This window comes from Zingiber officinale, chromosome 9A, assembly GCF_018446385.1.
Source record: "Zingiber officinale cultivar Zhangliang chromosome 9A, Zo_v1.1, whole genome shotgun sequence".
NCBI classification, from domain to species: Eukaryota; Viridiplantae; Streptophyta; class Magnoliopsida; order Zingiberales; family Zingiberaceae; genus Zingiber; species Zingiber officinale.
Window position 1 is genome coordinate 60,672,064 of NC_056002.1, and position 15,494 is coordinate 60,687,557.

General features: G+C 42.6%; 1 protein-coding gene across 1 annotated transcript in view; it reads left to right on the top strand.

The window, feature by feature from the left end:
• Positions 1–852: 852 nt before the first annotated feature.
• LOC122021615 (protein NRT1/ PTR FAMILY 5.2-like) overlaps positions 853–15,494 on the top strand; it is a 59,927-nt gene continuing 45,285 nt past the window's right edge. Inside the window, exons 1-2 of the mRNA XM_042579750.1 lie at positions 853–1,104; positions 1,182–1,399. Coding sequence (XP_042435684.1) covers positions 960–1,104; positions 1,182–1,399 — 363 coding nt within the window. The 5' untranslated portion in view covers positions 853–959. The remainder of the gene's footprint in view (positions 1,105–1,181; positions 1,400–15,494) is intronic.

The following is a 15,494-nucleotide window of genomic DNA, read 5'->3' on the forward strand; positions in this document are numbered from 1 at the left end:
GTATCCATGAATTCGTCGTCAATTTTATGACAAATCTATGAGTTCATCGTAGAATTGACAAATTTATAGTTGAATCGGCGACGAATCCATGGATTCGTGATAAATCCATGGATTCGTCACAAATATATGTATTCGTCCCCAAATTTAAGACGAATCCTATTTTTTCATAAATTTGGCGAATTAGTATATTGGCGGTCAATCTCATATTTACAATGAAACCATTTGTCCTAAATTTGGCGACGAATGGATTTTCTTTGTCAATTCTACAATGAAAATCGTTTTAGTCATCAAATTTGGGACGACAAGAGAATTTCATCGTAGATTTGTAATTAATAATTTTGCGATGAATTTTATTTTCATTACAAAATTGTAATATTTGGTGACAAAAAAATTTCTTCGTAGAATTGACGATGAATTTACATGTTTTCATCATAGAATTTAGCAACGCAATATTTACAATGAAAATTTTTAATGAAAAAAATTTCATCACAGAATTAGTTGTAAATATTTTTTACCATGATTTTTTTTTAATATTCATCACAGAATTTATCCCAAATAACCTCTTTTTACTGTAATAAACTATTAATATAATATAATTTTGACTAACAAAACCACTAAAATATCATTTGTATTTATGCTTTCCTTTGTATCTGAGTAGTCAGGTAAAAAATCCAAGAAAATCAAACTAATAATCTTCCGGATTAGTTGGACCGTGAAAAGCGAAATACTGAGATAAAAAAAATAGCTAATGTAATTTTGACTAAAATAAAAGATTTTTTGAAGTGCTATTTTATTTATTTATTAAAGAAAAAAAAAGTATCACGCAAACTGAAACAAAGGACCGCTTTAGATTTTTTTGGCACGCTCTGCCACAGCAATCAATCATTTACCAGCTGGCGTTATAACTCTCAGTCGATCTTCTCTACCGTATAGTTAACAAACCACCTCGCTCAATCGCCATGGCCGTCACCGCCACCACCGCCATCGCCAACGGAGGAGATTCCGTGCTCGGCGAGCACACCAAGGACGGCACCGTCGATCTCAAAGGCAACCCCGCGCTGCGGTCCAAGCGGGGAGGGTGGACCGCCTGCTCCTTCATCGTCGGTACGAACTACCCCTCCGGCTATCTTTCTTTTGGTTCCCAATCGCCGCCTCCGGGCGTCTGATGAATCGATTGGCAGCGTACGAGGCGTTCGAGCGGATGGCGTACTACGGCATCTCCTCCAATCTGATACTGTACCTGACCAACAAGCTGCACCAGGGCACCGTCGCCTCCGCCAACAACGTCACCAACTGGGTCGGAACCGTCTGGCTGACGCCCGTCGTCGGCGCCTACGTCGCCGACGCGCACCTCGGCCGCTACTGGACCTTCATCGCCGCCTCCATCATCTACCTCTCAGTAAGCAATTCGTTGACCAGTTCATTTTTAAAATTAATTATTTAAAAAAAAAATAGCCCTTTTGGCTCGTGAAGATGGAATGACGTAGCCGTAATTTTTTTTTTTTTTACTTTTTTCAAATTATATAATAAAATTATTTTTCCCTTTAATTTCTTTAGAAAAAGAATTCCATTCTACGCCTAATTGACTTCATATTATAAAAATAGTAGTATATTACCAATAATAAAAATCAGCAAGATAACCACTTAAGCCAGTTTCAGATATCATCTGAATCACATTATCACCGCGGATTTAAGCGGTTGATACATGTACGTGTATTTATTATAATAAATTTTAGGTCAATTTTTAATAGATATAAAAATATTTTATTCATTATATTAGGATAAATATTTATTATGATTCATCTCTTCTTAGAGTGTATATGGGGCCGCTCTAGAGAATATTATTTAAATCAACGTATCAAACTTTCATAATAGATAAATTGGGTATTATATTTTTGAAGTACCCTTCTTCTTTCTTTATAATTTCATTAAAAACGACTAATAAAACGAATTTTAAATCATTTCAAATTTAAATCAATGTACTTTCAAAAACCTCCTTTAAGATATTTATGCCTTTAATCTAAATTTAATAGTGTAAATTAAGAACAATACTTGACCCATTCAAAATTTATTATTTTTAATTTTCACTAAGGGCATATATATTAAGGAAGTTTTAGGACATTTATTTAAGTTTAAATGACTTAGAGTTCTCTAGGTATATTTAAGATAAAAATTGACCCATGAAATTATATTATTCAAAAATTTTAAAATAGAAATATACCATTCAAATTTTAAAAAGGAAAAAATGCCTTCAATCCCCCTCTAACGACCCGGCCCTCTTGGCCCATTTGGCGGCCCATTTGGTGACCCTCGGGTCGTCGACCAACGACCCTTGGTCGTGCCGTTACTCACTAGGACTTTCCACCCCTGGCAGTGGATTTTTGCCTCACCCAGGATTCGAACTCTAAACCTCCAGGCTTAAGTATTAGAGTTTATGAATCCTGGTAACCAAGTGAGATCATCTCACTTGGTTACCAGGATTCATAAACTCTAATACATTAAAGGTCGCCAAATGGGTCGACGACATAAGGGCCGACGGTTGACGACCCGAGGGTCGCCAAATGGACCGCCAAATGGGCCAAGAGGGCCGGGTCGTTACAATAAAAAGGCACCTTTTTATTGTAACGACCCGACCCTCTTGGCCCATTTGGTGGCCCTTGTGGCGGCCCAACTGGCGGCCCTTATGTCGTCGGCCCATTTGGCGACCTCTCTTGTCGTCGACCGACGACCCTTTGGTCGTGCCGTTACTCACTAGGACTTTCCACCCCTAGCAGTGGATTTTTGCCTCCCCCAGGATTCGAACTCTAGATCTCCAAGCTAAATACTAGAGTTTATGAATCCTGGAAACCAAGTGAGATGATACCCCCCTAGAGCCGGTTCCACGGATATGGAGGGAGGTAAATGCAGGTACACAGGTGGAAAGTGCATAGCGGAGACGTTAACCCCAGACAGTGACACCCCGGGGATCGACCCCTGGTCTTTTCAGCCACAGAATCATGCACTCCCCATCTTTACTACGTCCTGGGGACACCTTCAATCCCCCTCTAGTTAGTATTTTATCTCTCTGTATTTAAAAAATAATACTTAACTCCCTTAACTAAAGTCAAATGTGAAAACAAAATTATAAAAGACAATTATGTTCTTATTTTTTTGATTTTTTTTTATAACATTAAGAGGAAAAAAGCATATTGAATTGATGTGAAAAATAATCACACATGTCTTTGAGGTCGATCGACTCTTTAATTATTGATTAGTTGGATCAATGATGTACACAGAGAAATAAAATATACATAAAAAAATAAAAAAAATATAAAAGCATCCATTAATGGTGCCCTTCGTCATTCACCCAGATCTATGATTGATGTTTTTTGTCGGTGCATTCACTCTTGGTGTCCTGCAAAACAAAGCTTGTCAGTTGAAGGTTGGCATTGTCGGTGTTACCCTCTTTTACAATCAAGTCAGTGATGAACTGAGATGTTAGGCTCACGTGCATGCATGAGAAAGTAAAAGAGCTAGAAGAAAACGAAAAAAAATTACTTTCGCGTAAGAAAAAAAATTATACCTTCACCAATTTTCACTGAACCTTACATAATTATGGATAGGGATAAATCTAAAATTTTAAATATAGGGAGAAGTGAAGAAAATAATTATTATACATTGTATTTGAATACTGTGCAGCTTGGGCGATGAAAATATAGAGTTTAAATTACTTAATTTTATTTTATTTGTATAATTAAGTATTAATCTTTATATATGGTCGGAGGTTACATATAATTTATTAATTTTAATTAATAAATCAACAGTCATGCACATGTTGGAAATATCAATTAAGATCTTGGATTGTCTAGAATTAGTTCAAATATCAATAAAATGTTAGGACCAAAAGTAGCTAGAGGGGGGGGTGAATAGCTCGTCGCGTTCGCTCGGTGCTTGGCGTTGCTCGGCGTTGCTTGTTTCTTCAAGAATATGCAGCGGAAAATACAGAAACAAATACAACCACGCTAACACTAGGATTTTACTTGGTATCCACCTCCAAAGGAGGTGACTAATCCAAGGATCCACACCACGCACGCACCCTCCACTATGAAACACTCCTTTTCGGTAACTACCGAGGGCGGAGAAGCCCTACAAGACTCTCGGTACAAGAAGAAGGAAAGGGAAACAAAATACAAGCACAAAGCTTACAATTGTTGGTTGCTACTCGGAAAACCTAGAGGTTCCACTGTACAAAAATTTTGTACAAAGGTCTGAACCTTTTCCTAGCTACCATGTGTTCTTTTAAATTAAATTCTGGATCGCCTGCGGAACTTTACACGTTTGATCCAAAACTTAATTTATTTGTTCTTTTAGGTTTTGACTTGGATCTCCTGCGGAACTTAACACGTTTGACCCAAGTCTCCTTAAGTTATTAATTCCATTAAATATTAATTTCCATAAAAGGTTCCCAGTACTGACATGGCGAGGCACATGGCCTTCTTGGATATGGGAGCAACCACCACCGACTAGACAAAACCTTTAATAGAAAGCTAATATTCAATTTCCTAAAATAACTTTAGGTTAACCAAAGAAAACAATCAAATCACAAGGAAAAGAAAGAAACAAAAGAACACAACTTCGAAAAACCATATTCGAAACACTAGAACGTAAGCCTCTTGTATTTAGTATTATTTCCAAAAATAACTAGTATGATGCGGAAAGAAAAATTACTAGTTATACCTTTTAGAAAAACCTCTTGATCTTCTACCGTATTCCTCTTCTTATCCCGGACGTCGTGTGGGCGACAATCTTCCGAGACGAGAACCACCACGCACCTTCTTCTTCTCCAAGCAAGGTTCGGCCACAAGAAGAACCACCTCCAAGGAAGAAGAACTTGATCACCACCAATACTCCAAGGGATCTTCAAGATGAGGCTTCCTCCTCTTCTTCTTCTCCTTCCTAGGTCCGGCCACCAACATGAGCTCCAAGAGATGTATGGTTCGGCCACCAAAAGAGAAGAAAGGAGAAAGGCTAGGGCCGGCCACAAGAAGAAAAGAGAGGAGAGAAAAGAATAGATTCATTAGCCATGAAGCCTCCTCTACCCCCTCTTTTATAATCCTTGATCTTGGCAAATAAGGAAATTTTAATGAAAACTTCCTTAATTCTTTTGCCATGAAAAAGGAAAATTTATTTTAATTAAAAATCAATTTCCTTTTCAATTTTATAATGGCCGGCCACAACAAAAACTCCAAGCAAATAAAATTTTAAACACCAATTAAAACTTCCTTATTTGCTTCCAATTTTATAAAATTTCTCAATAATTTTTCCCTTCATGTTGGTTTATAAAAAGGAAATTTAATAAATTAAAATCTTTCTTTTAAACATGTGAATAAAAAGAAAGTTATCTCTAAAAATTAAAATCTCTTTTAATCTACAAATAAGGAAAGATATCAAATCTTTTCTTAATCTCTTGTAGAAACTTATAAAAGAGAATATTTAATTTTTTAAACTTTCTTTTAAATCATGAACATGTTTAAAAAGGAAAGTTTTCTTAAAATTTAAAATCCTCCTTTAATCAACAAATAAGGAAAGATTTCAAATTTTAAACTCTCTTTTAAACATATAGATGATTTACAAATAAGGAAAGTTTTTACCAAAAATTAAAACCATCCTTTTAAACTACAAATAAGGAAAGAGATTAATCTCTTCTCTTAATCTTTTGTAGAAAGCTATAAAAGGAAATTTTAATTTTAAACTCTCTTTAAAACATGATATCCACATGAGAAATAATTTTAATAAAATCCTTTTAATATTCTAGTGGCGGCCACCCAAGCTTGGGACCCAAGCTTTGGCCGGCCACCAACTTAACTCATCCACTTGGTCTTGGCCGGCCCCATTGGATGGGTAAGAAGGTGGGTATGCGGGGGGTATAAATCTCTATATACTAGAGGCGACGATAGGGACCTATAGGAGGAATTGGTTTTGTTCTCCCTATAAAATTAAGCATCCCGTTGTTGCCCCGAACACACAACTGAATTTGATCAATAATAATTCATTCCACTAGAGAACTATTATTGAACTACCGCACCAATCCCAAATTACATTTTGGGCTCCTTCTTATTATGAGTGTGTTAGTCTCCCTGTGTTTAAGATGTCGAATGTCCACTAATTAAGTGAGTTACTGACAACTCATTTAATTAATATCTAGCTCCAAGAGTAGTACCACTCAACTTCATCGTCATGTCGGACTAAGTCCACCTGCAGGGTTTAACATGACAATCCTTATGAGCTCCTCTTGGGGACATTCTCAACCTAGATTACTAGGACACAGTTTCCTTCTATAATCAACAACACACACTATAAGTGATATCATTTCCCAACTTATCGGGCTTATTGATTCATCGAACTAAATCTCACCCATTGATAAATTAAAGAAATAAATATCAAATATATATGCTTGTTATTATATTAGGATTAAGAGCACACACTTCCATAATAACTGAGGTCTTTGTTCCTTTATAAAGTATAAAAGGAACGACCTCAAATGGTCCTACTCAATACACTCTAAGTGTACTAGTGTAATTATATAGTTAAGATATACTAATACCTAATTACACTACGACCTTCCAATGGTTTGTTCCTTTCCATCTTGGTCGTGAGCTACTGTTTATAATTTATAAGGAACCAATAACATGATCTTCTGTGTGTGACACCACACACCATGTTATCTACAATATAAATTAATTGAGCAACTACATTTATCATAAATGTAGACTTTTGACCAATGTGATTCTTATTTCTAGATAAATATTTATACCAAAAGCTAGGCTTTTAGTATACACTCTAACAATCTCCCACTTATACTAAAAGACTAAGCTGCCAGATCCCCCGCTATACTTCTGACTCCCATGCCTTTCAAAAGCTCTTGCCTTAAGGACCTTAGGTTATCATCTGATGCAATCTAGGCGGCAACAACTTCTCCTCGTTTATACGATTTCTCGTATTGGGTGGTACTTGCGCTCTATTGTGTTTTCTTGCCTTATAGACTTATGGTTTCTTCGAGTTTGTTACTGCACCAACATTATTACAATAAATTGTAATAATCTTTGGACAAACCAGAAATCATATCTAAATCTATCTTGAGGTTATTGAGTCATTCAGCTTTTATGGCTACCTTAGAGGCTTGCCATATACTAAGCTTCTATGGTGGAGTCCAGATAAACACCTATGCTTATCACTCTTCCATAGTTATGACTTTACCTCCTAAAGTAAACACAAAACCCCGAGGTTGACTTAATATTGTCCCTATCCGATTGGAAGTTAAAATCCATGCAACCCACAGGGACCAAAATAACTGCCTTGTAAACTAGCATATAATCTCTAGTGCCTCTAAGGTACTTATATGCTTTACTGCAGTCCAATGTCCTTGTCTAGGGTTACTTTGATATCTGCTAACTATGCCCTTGGCAAAACAGATTTCTGATCTCGTGCATAGCATACATTAGGTTGTCTAACTGCCGAAGCATAAAGAACTGCCTACATGTCCTCAATCTCCTTTGATGTCATCGAAGACATCTCTTTAGATAAAAACACTCCATGCTTAAAAGGTAAGAAACCTTTCTAGGAGTTTTGCATGCTAAAAACGAGTAAGGATTTTTTCGATATATTAAACTCGGGATATATCTATATATATTTTTCTTGCGATCCCTTATTACTTTGATCACAAAAATATATACATTCTCCCAAGTCTTTTATATCGAATTATTTGGACAACCATACCCTTACTTCTGACAACATTTTGATATTGTTTCCAACTACCAAAATTGTTATCTACGTATAGTACAAGAAACACCACCACGTTTCCATCACACCATTTGTATACACAAGACTTATCCGTTTACTCAATAAATCCAAAGGTCTAGATTACTTTGATAAACTGGATGTTCCAAGACCTTGAAGCTTTGCCTCAGTCCATAGACTGATTGAGCTTTCACACAAGATGCTCTTAGCCCTTTATAATGAACCCTTCTGGTTTGCTTTATGTGGATGCTATCTTCAAGACTTCCATTAAGGAATGTCTTGACATCCACTTGCCAAATAGATAAAAGAATCGATAGACTTAAACATGGCTACCGGTGAAAAAGTTTCCTTTTCATCAAGCCTTGCTTTTGAAAGTTTCTACCTTCTGTCTATCCTCTTTTCCTATTATAGACCTTTTACACCCAAAGGCTTTTACACCATCCGGTGGTTCTACAAGCTTCCAGTTTTATCGAATATATATATTCTAATTACATTATTTATTACTCTTTGATGTTGGATCTTTATCTTGGAGTGCTTCATCATATGTCCGGGATCAGGCTCATGTTTATTTGGGATCAAGTCCAAAGACTCTCCCAAAACATGAATCTCTTAGGTTGCTTGACAACCCTCCCACTACGAAGAGGCACTATCTGTAATTGTGTATCTCTTATGATACGTGTTGCAGTTTCTTGTGATATTTCATCTTGTACAGTTGGTACTAGATTAGACATGTCCTTTATTATTTCCTTAAGAACAAATTTACTTATGGGCATGTGGTTTATTACATAGTCCTATTCTAAAAATCGGTCATTGATAATGACCTTCTGATTTTTAAGACTATAAACTTACTTTTGTTTCTCTAGGATAACTCACAAACAAGTGAACTCCTGCCCAACTTATCAGTGTCTCTTATGTGCTAGACCACCCAAATCCGAATATACTTCAGACTAGGCTTACGCCCATTCTGCAATTCTATGGGAGTAGAGAGTTCTGACTTTAGAAGATATTATGTTTACTTCTGTTTCTAGTGTATATCCTTAAAACAAATTTGGTAATAACTCATCATCGATCTAATTATTCCATAAGAGCCTTATACCTTCTTTCTACTACACCACTCTGTTGGGGTGTACCAGGTGCAGTTAGTTAGGATTGAGTCCCGACTTCTGATAAGTGACTCCCAAATTATCCTAAGAGGTACTTGCCACTACGATCTTACCATAGTGACTTAATACTTTTACTTTAACATTTCTCCGCATCAGCCTTGTACTCTTTGAACTAATCAAAGTACTTAGTCTTGCGGCACATTAAGTAAATGTATTTGTATCTTGAATAGTTATCTATAAAATAGATGAAATATTCGATACTACCTCTTGCCTGGATAGTCATAGGATCACACAAATCAGAATGAACCAATTCCATCATATCTTTGGCTCCATACCCCTTAGACTTAAAAGCTTCTTGGTTATTTTTCCTTTCAAGTAAGACTTGTAGGTTGGAAAGATTTCCACTACTAATGAACACAAAAGTTCATCAGCTACCAATGAATCCTACTTAAGTTAATATAACCTAGCTTTAGATGCCAAAGATATAATTGGTTCATTTCCGAAGGTTGCTTTCTCTTAAAATTAGAAGATGTGTGACTAATTTCCATTTGTTGCATCGTGGGAGTTATTGGATTATAAATTGTCAACCATCATACCAGAATAGATAACTTTCCTATTTTTCTTGATAACAACTTTGTTATCAAAATAGACACAATATCTATAATAGTTTAGAAACTGAAATCAGGTTCTTTCTAAACTTGGTATGTAAAGACAATTACTTAAAATCCATATTTTATTCTTATCAAAGGATAAACATCTCCCACTGCAATAGCTACCACTTTTACAGTAGTGCCCATGTGGACGGTGATTTACCTTTCATTTAGTTGTTGGGTTTCCTGGAACCCTGCAATGAATTGCAGACATGATTAATGGCATCTTGTATCTACACACCAGGTACCGGTAGATAACTCCACTAAACATGTATCAACTAATGAATAAAATACACCTATATTGTTCTTAGTTCTAAGAGAACAGTCTACCTTAATGTCTGATCCGGTAGTAAGAGCGGGCCCCCCCTTCTCTTGCAAAGTCAACGCCAAGTGGAAGTCACCGGAACAGTCGCCCACCCAGAGGAGAGTGTGGTCCGACCGGACGGACGGCCATAGATGGCCGGTCCGACTGGACTGCCGGCCGGCCGATGGAATCGAGTACCCGGAAGGGTCCGGCCGGTTTGCACTTATAGTTGGTAGGCACCCTGTCAAATCGGGGTTCCGACGCTCAGTTAAAAAGGTCATGGACCGAGCTGACCTTTTGACCGATCACAGTCATAAAGCACCCCTGTTTGTTAGTCTCCACAAAGCACAAGTAAATCACTGCGGATGTCCGGTCGGATGTTTAGGTATCTTTCCGCTCGGACTACAAGTTTGGAGCAAAGGAAAGGGCCAGAGGATTTCTTTCTCTGACAACCTGTAGGTTTCACGTGTGTGTCATGCTCCAAATCTTGTGACAGGGGATTCTGCTGTCCCATCGAGGGCATGCTCTGACTGTAGCGATATGGGTCAGGTAAACTTTCTGACAGCCGCGTACCTAGGAAAGGACAGGTAAGCTTTCTGACAGCCGCATACCTAGGATAGGACCGGGGACACTTATGCACCTTGGTACGCGTGCCCAAACCTTTCACAGCTCTATATAAAGAACCTCAGGTTTCATCGACAAAGGAGGCTGGTATGTACTCTGAGACTTCTGGAGCCACCTTGTTCATCGTGATTTACCTGACTTGAGCGTCGGAGGGTCGTCGCTGGGAATCCCCTTCCCGGCTCGACTTCTGTGCAGGATAGCCGGAGCATCTCGACACTAGTTGGAGACCTACATCAGCGAGCCTTGGAGCGTCACGTGCCCAGCGTCTGTTGACTTCTGGTTCGGACAGGATCAAATTGGCGCCGTCTGTGGGAACGCTCCTGCATCCGAGCAGAGACAATGGACGAGGCTGGACGACAGCACACGGTGACGCTTTCAAGGGAGGAACTCGACGCTCTGGTCGAGATAAGGGCCGCCAAACTCGTGGAGCAAAAGCAAAAAGCATCCGCCGAGCGGGCGGAGCAACAAGCAACGTCCGCGTCGGGGGGCCGAGCGGAAGCACCTCCAGCCACCGTCGCATTCCACCGGGCCTTATTTCGCACCCCTGGAGCCACGCCAGCCCGAAGAGATATAGGATCTTCCTCAGATGAAATGCCAAGGCGGGATGACAGGAAGGGGAAAGCTCCCCGGACGGACTCATCTCCCGAGCGGACCAACCGCCAATTTTCGGAAGCCATTCTGCGAGATCCTCTGCCCAAGCACTACGTGCCCCCTACGATCGGCGAGTATAATGGAACAACGGACCCGGATGATCATTTGGGTAAGTTTGATAATACCGCCACGCTCCACCAATACACTGATGGAGTGAAGTGCCGAGTCTTCCTTACCACGCTCTCGGGATCGGCTCGGAGGCTGCAGGACGGATCCATCACAAGCTTCAAGGACTTCGAACGGCCTTCCTCCACCACTTCGCCAGCAGTCAAGAAAACAAGCGTTAGCTTGTTCGCCATCAAGCAAGAACCAAAGAATCGCTCCGAGCTTACATCCAGTGATTCAACCAAGTGGCGATGGACATCCCAGCGGCCACCTCAAACGATGATGAACGCCTTCACACAAGGCCTTGTTGATGGGGACTTCTTGGTCGCTCATCCGAAAGCCGCCCGAGACTATGATCACATGCTACATCGGACCAACGAATACATAAACGTGGAAGAAGCGCAAGCCGCTCGGAAAAAGGAAGCTCCTTGTTCATGCCGAGCGGAAGCAGCACTCCGCTCAGCAACCACCTAGAGGACCAAGGGCTGAAGCAATTCGATCTCCCCACACCAGATCGCACGTGCAAGAAGTGGCTGCCGCTCGGCCCAAGCCAAAGAAGAGGTGGACCCCAATGTTCTGCAAATTCCACCAAACGGATACGCACAACACGAGGGATTGCCGAAGCCTTCCCTTTGTGTCCAATCCTGTTCCCCGGAGAGCCGAACGACGGTCTCCTCCCCTCAACACGAGGCAAAGGACCCAGGAAGCCGACCGGACCCGCATAGAGAGGCGACATCACCATACGTCCGATCGGCATAGATCCCCAAGACAGGAGAGTCGCCGGACGTCCAGGGAACGGTCCCGACCATCCACTCGGGAGGAAGAAAACAGCAATACTTCCCGGCGAAATCAACGTTATTGCTGGTGGGCCGACGGAGGAGACTCCAACCGAGCAAGAAAGGCGGGCGTCCGGCAGCTGTCCAGTCGGTTGTAGCCAAGAGCGAGCAAGTGGACCGGAAATCACTTTCGGGCCCGGAGACTTGGAAGGAGAGTACCCCACGACGACGCTTTGCTCATTAAAGCGGTAATAGCAAATTACACCATTCACCGCATATTTGTTGACACAGGGAGCTCGGTCAACATACTATTCAAGAAGGCGTTCGAGCTGCAAATTGATCGAGCCGAGCTGCTCCAATGACGACCCGCTCTACGGGTTTACGGGCAATGAAGTTCTACCGGTCGGTCCCACCTCGCTGGGAGAAGAGCCGCTCAGGAGGACCAGGACAACAAACTTGGTGGTTGACTCTCCCTCATCCTACAACGTCATTTTGGGACGGCCGGCGCTCGCGAATTCCGAGCGGTTGTCTCAACCTTCCACCGAAGATAAATTTCCCGTGGAGGACAAAGTTGGAGAAGTGCGGGAGATCAACTCGGCGTTGCTATATAGAGATGATCCGAGCGAAGCTTCTTCCGCTAAGGTCCCCCGAATCGAGGTACACGCCATAACCGAGAAATCTCCTGCTTTAATTTATGATGAAAAGGAGGAAGTTCAGATCCATCCGACCCGATCGGAGGCCACCACTTTCATCGCCTCAGATCTAGAGGAAAAACAGAAGAAGAAGCTGATCCAATGCCTCCAGCAAAATCATGATGTCTTTGTTTGGTCGACACACGAGTTGCCCGGAATTTCGCCTAGCCTAGCGCAACATGAGTTGCATGTCCGACCTGACGCTCGGCCAGTAAAGCAGAAAAAAAGAGATTTTAGCGCCGAGCAGAATGCCATAATCCGGGCGGAAGTAGAGAAACTTCTGGAGGCCGGCCACATACGCGAGGTGCAGTTCCCGAGCTGGCTAGCCAACGTGGTATTGGTCTCCAAGCCGGGCGGCAAGTGGCGAGTTTGCATTGACTTTCGGGACTTAAACAAAGCATGTCCCAAAGATTTTTATCCTTTGCCCCGGATAGATCAGCTGGTGGACTCTACGGCCGGCTGTGAGTTAATTTGCATGCTCGACGCCTACCAGGGCTATCACCAGGTACCGCTCGCCCGCGAAGATCAAGAAAAGGTGAGCTTCGTAACGGCCGACGGCACATATTGCTACAATGTGATGCCGTTCGGATTGAAGAATGCCGGGGCCACCTATCAACGCTTGATGAACAAGGTGTGCAGGCCTGGAAGTTTACGTGGACGACATTCTTATCAAATCCGTCCGAGCGGCCGATCTTTTCAAGGATATGGAAGAAACCTTCCGAACACTGCGCAAATATGGAGTCAAGCTAAATCCCCAAAAGTGCCTCTTCGGAGCAAAAGGAGGGCGTTTCTTGGGATATATAGTGACCGAGCGGGGAATTGAAGCCAACCCCAACAAGGTGAAAGCTCTGCAAGACATGCTTCCTCCCAGAAACACAAGGGAAGTGCAGCGGTTGACCGGCCGGATAACTGCTTTGTCCAGATTCATCTCCAAAACCGTCGACCGGAGCCTACCATACTTCAAGATCCTACGCAAAGCTACTAAGTTCCAGTGGAACGAAGAGTGTGACCGAGCATTTGAAGAGTTGAAAACATATCTGAATTCCCTGCCTGTACTGGCCAAGCCGATCGGAGGCGAGTCACTGTATATGTATTTGTCGTCAACTGAGCATGCTGTAGGCTCAGCACTTGTGAGGGCGAACGGCGAAGAGCAGCCGGTGTATTTTCTGAGCCATATTTTGAAAGATGCTGAATCTCGCTACACCGGGCTCGAGAAGTTGGCCTTTGCATTGGTTCTAGCCGCTCGGCGCCTTCGACCGTATTTCTTGGCCCACACAATCATTGTCCGGACGAACAGTCCACTCGGAAGAGTCCTGTTGAATCCAGAAGCGTCCGGACGGCTTATCAAGTGGACGACAGAATTAAGCGAGTTTGACATCCAGTACCAGCCCCGCTCGGCGATTAAAGCCCAATCCTTGGCTGATTTTGTGACCGAAGTGCAGAGGCCCGAGCCGGAAGCTCTGTGGAAGATATATGTGGATGGGTCTTCCACTCGACTCGGAAGCGGGATTGGGATATTACTTATCTCACCGCAAGAAGAAAAGATGCACCTATCCGTCCGGCTGGACTACAAGGCCACCAACAATGAGGCAGAGTATGAGGCCCTTATAGCCGGATTACAGGCGGCACGACATGTGGGGGCCGGTCGGGTAACTCTCTATTCGGATTCACAGTTGGCCGCTCAGCAACTTTCCGGCACCTTTGAAATCAACTGTGTTCGGCTTAAACTCTACGCTGAGGCCTTTGAGAAACTCAAAGCTACTTTCCGAGAGGTGCTTATTCAGAAGATTCCCCGAACGGAGAACCAGGCGGCCGATGAGTTGGCCAAACTCGCGAGCTCAATAACGCCGATCGCCATTCAGCAGCCAATTGAAAAAACGCTGATGGTGGCGCATGTCGACCGGATGCAAGGCCTCGCGTTTCCAAGTGACTGGAGGACACCTATTATAGAATTCCTCCGTTCGGGCACCACACCATCCGATGAATATGCAGCCCGGCTCCTCAGAAGAAGAGCCGGTCGGTTTACACTCATCGGAGATCAGCTTTACAAGAAAGCTTTCTCGCGTCCTCTGCTAAAATGTGTAAGCTCGGAGGACTCAGCTTACATCCTCCAGGAAGTACATCAAGGATCATGTGGAGGTCATCCGGGCGGACGCTCGTTAGCCAAGAAGATCCTTTTGGCCGGATACTTTTGGCCAACTTTACAAGCAGATGCCGCTCGGACAGATACACGCCTTTCATGCCAGAAGTATCACAACTTCTCCCACCGACCGGCAGAGGAGATGAAGGCATCAACCATCTCATGTCCGTTCGATCAGTGGGGAATGGATATTGTAGGTCCATTTCCGATGGCGACCGGGCAGAGGAAATTTTTACTAGTGGCGGTAGACTATTTCTCCAAGTGGGTGGAGGCCGAGCCGCTAGCAAAGATCACTGAGCAAATGGTTAAAAAATTCATCTGGCAGCACATCATTTGTCGGTTCGGCATCCCTCGCCGACTGGTGTCCGACAACGGGCGGCAGTTCACAGGGAAGATGTTGGAGGATTGGTGCCAAAGCTACGGCATTGAGCAACATTTCACATCCGTGGCCTATCCTCAGAGCAACGGTCAAGCTGAAGTCGCCAACCGGGAAATTCTTCGTATTCTGCGCGCTCGGCTCGACCATTTAGGAGGGAGTTGGCCGGACGAGGTGCCGAGCGTCTTGTGGGCTATCCGAACGACGCCAAAAGAAGGGACGGGAGTCACACCGTTCCATTTGGTATATGGCGGTGAGGCTGTCATACCGGTCGAAGTCGGCGTTGAGTCAGCCAGG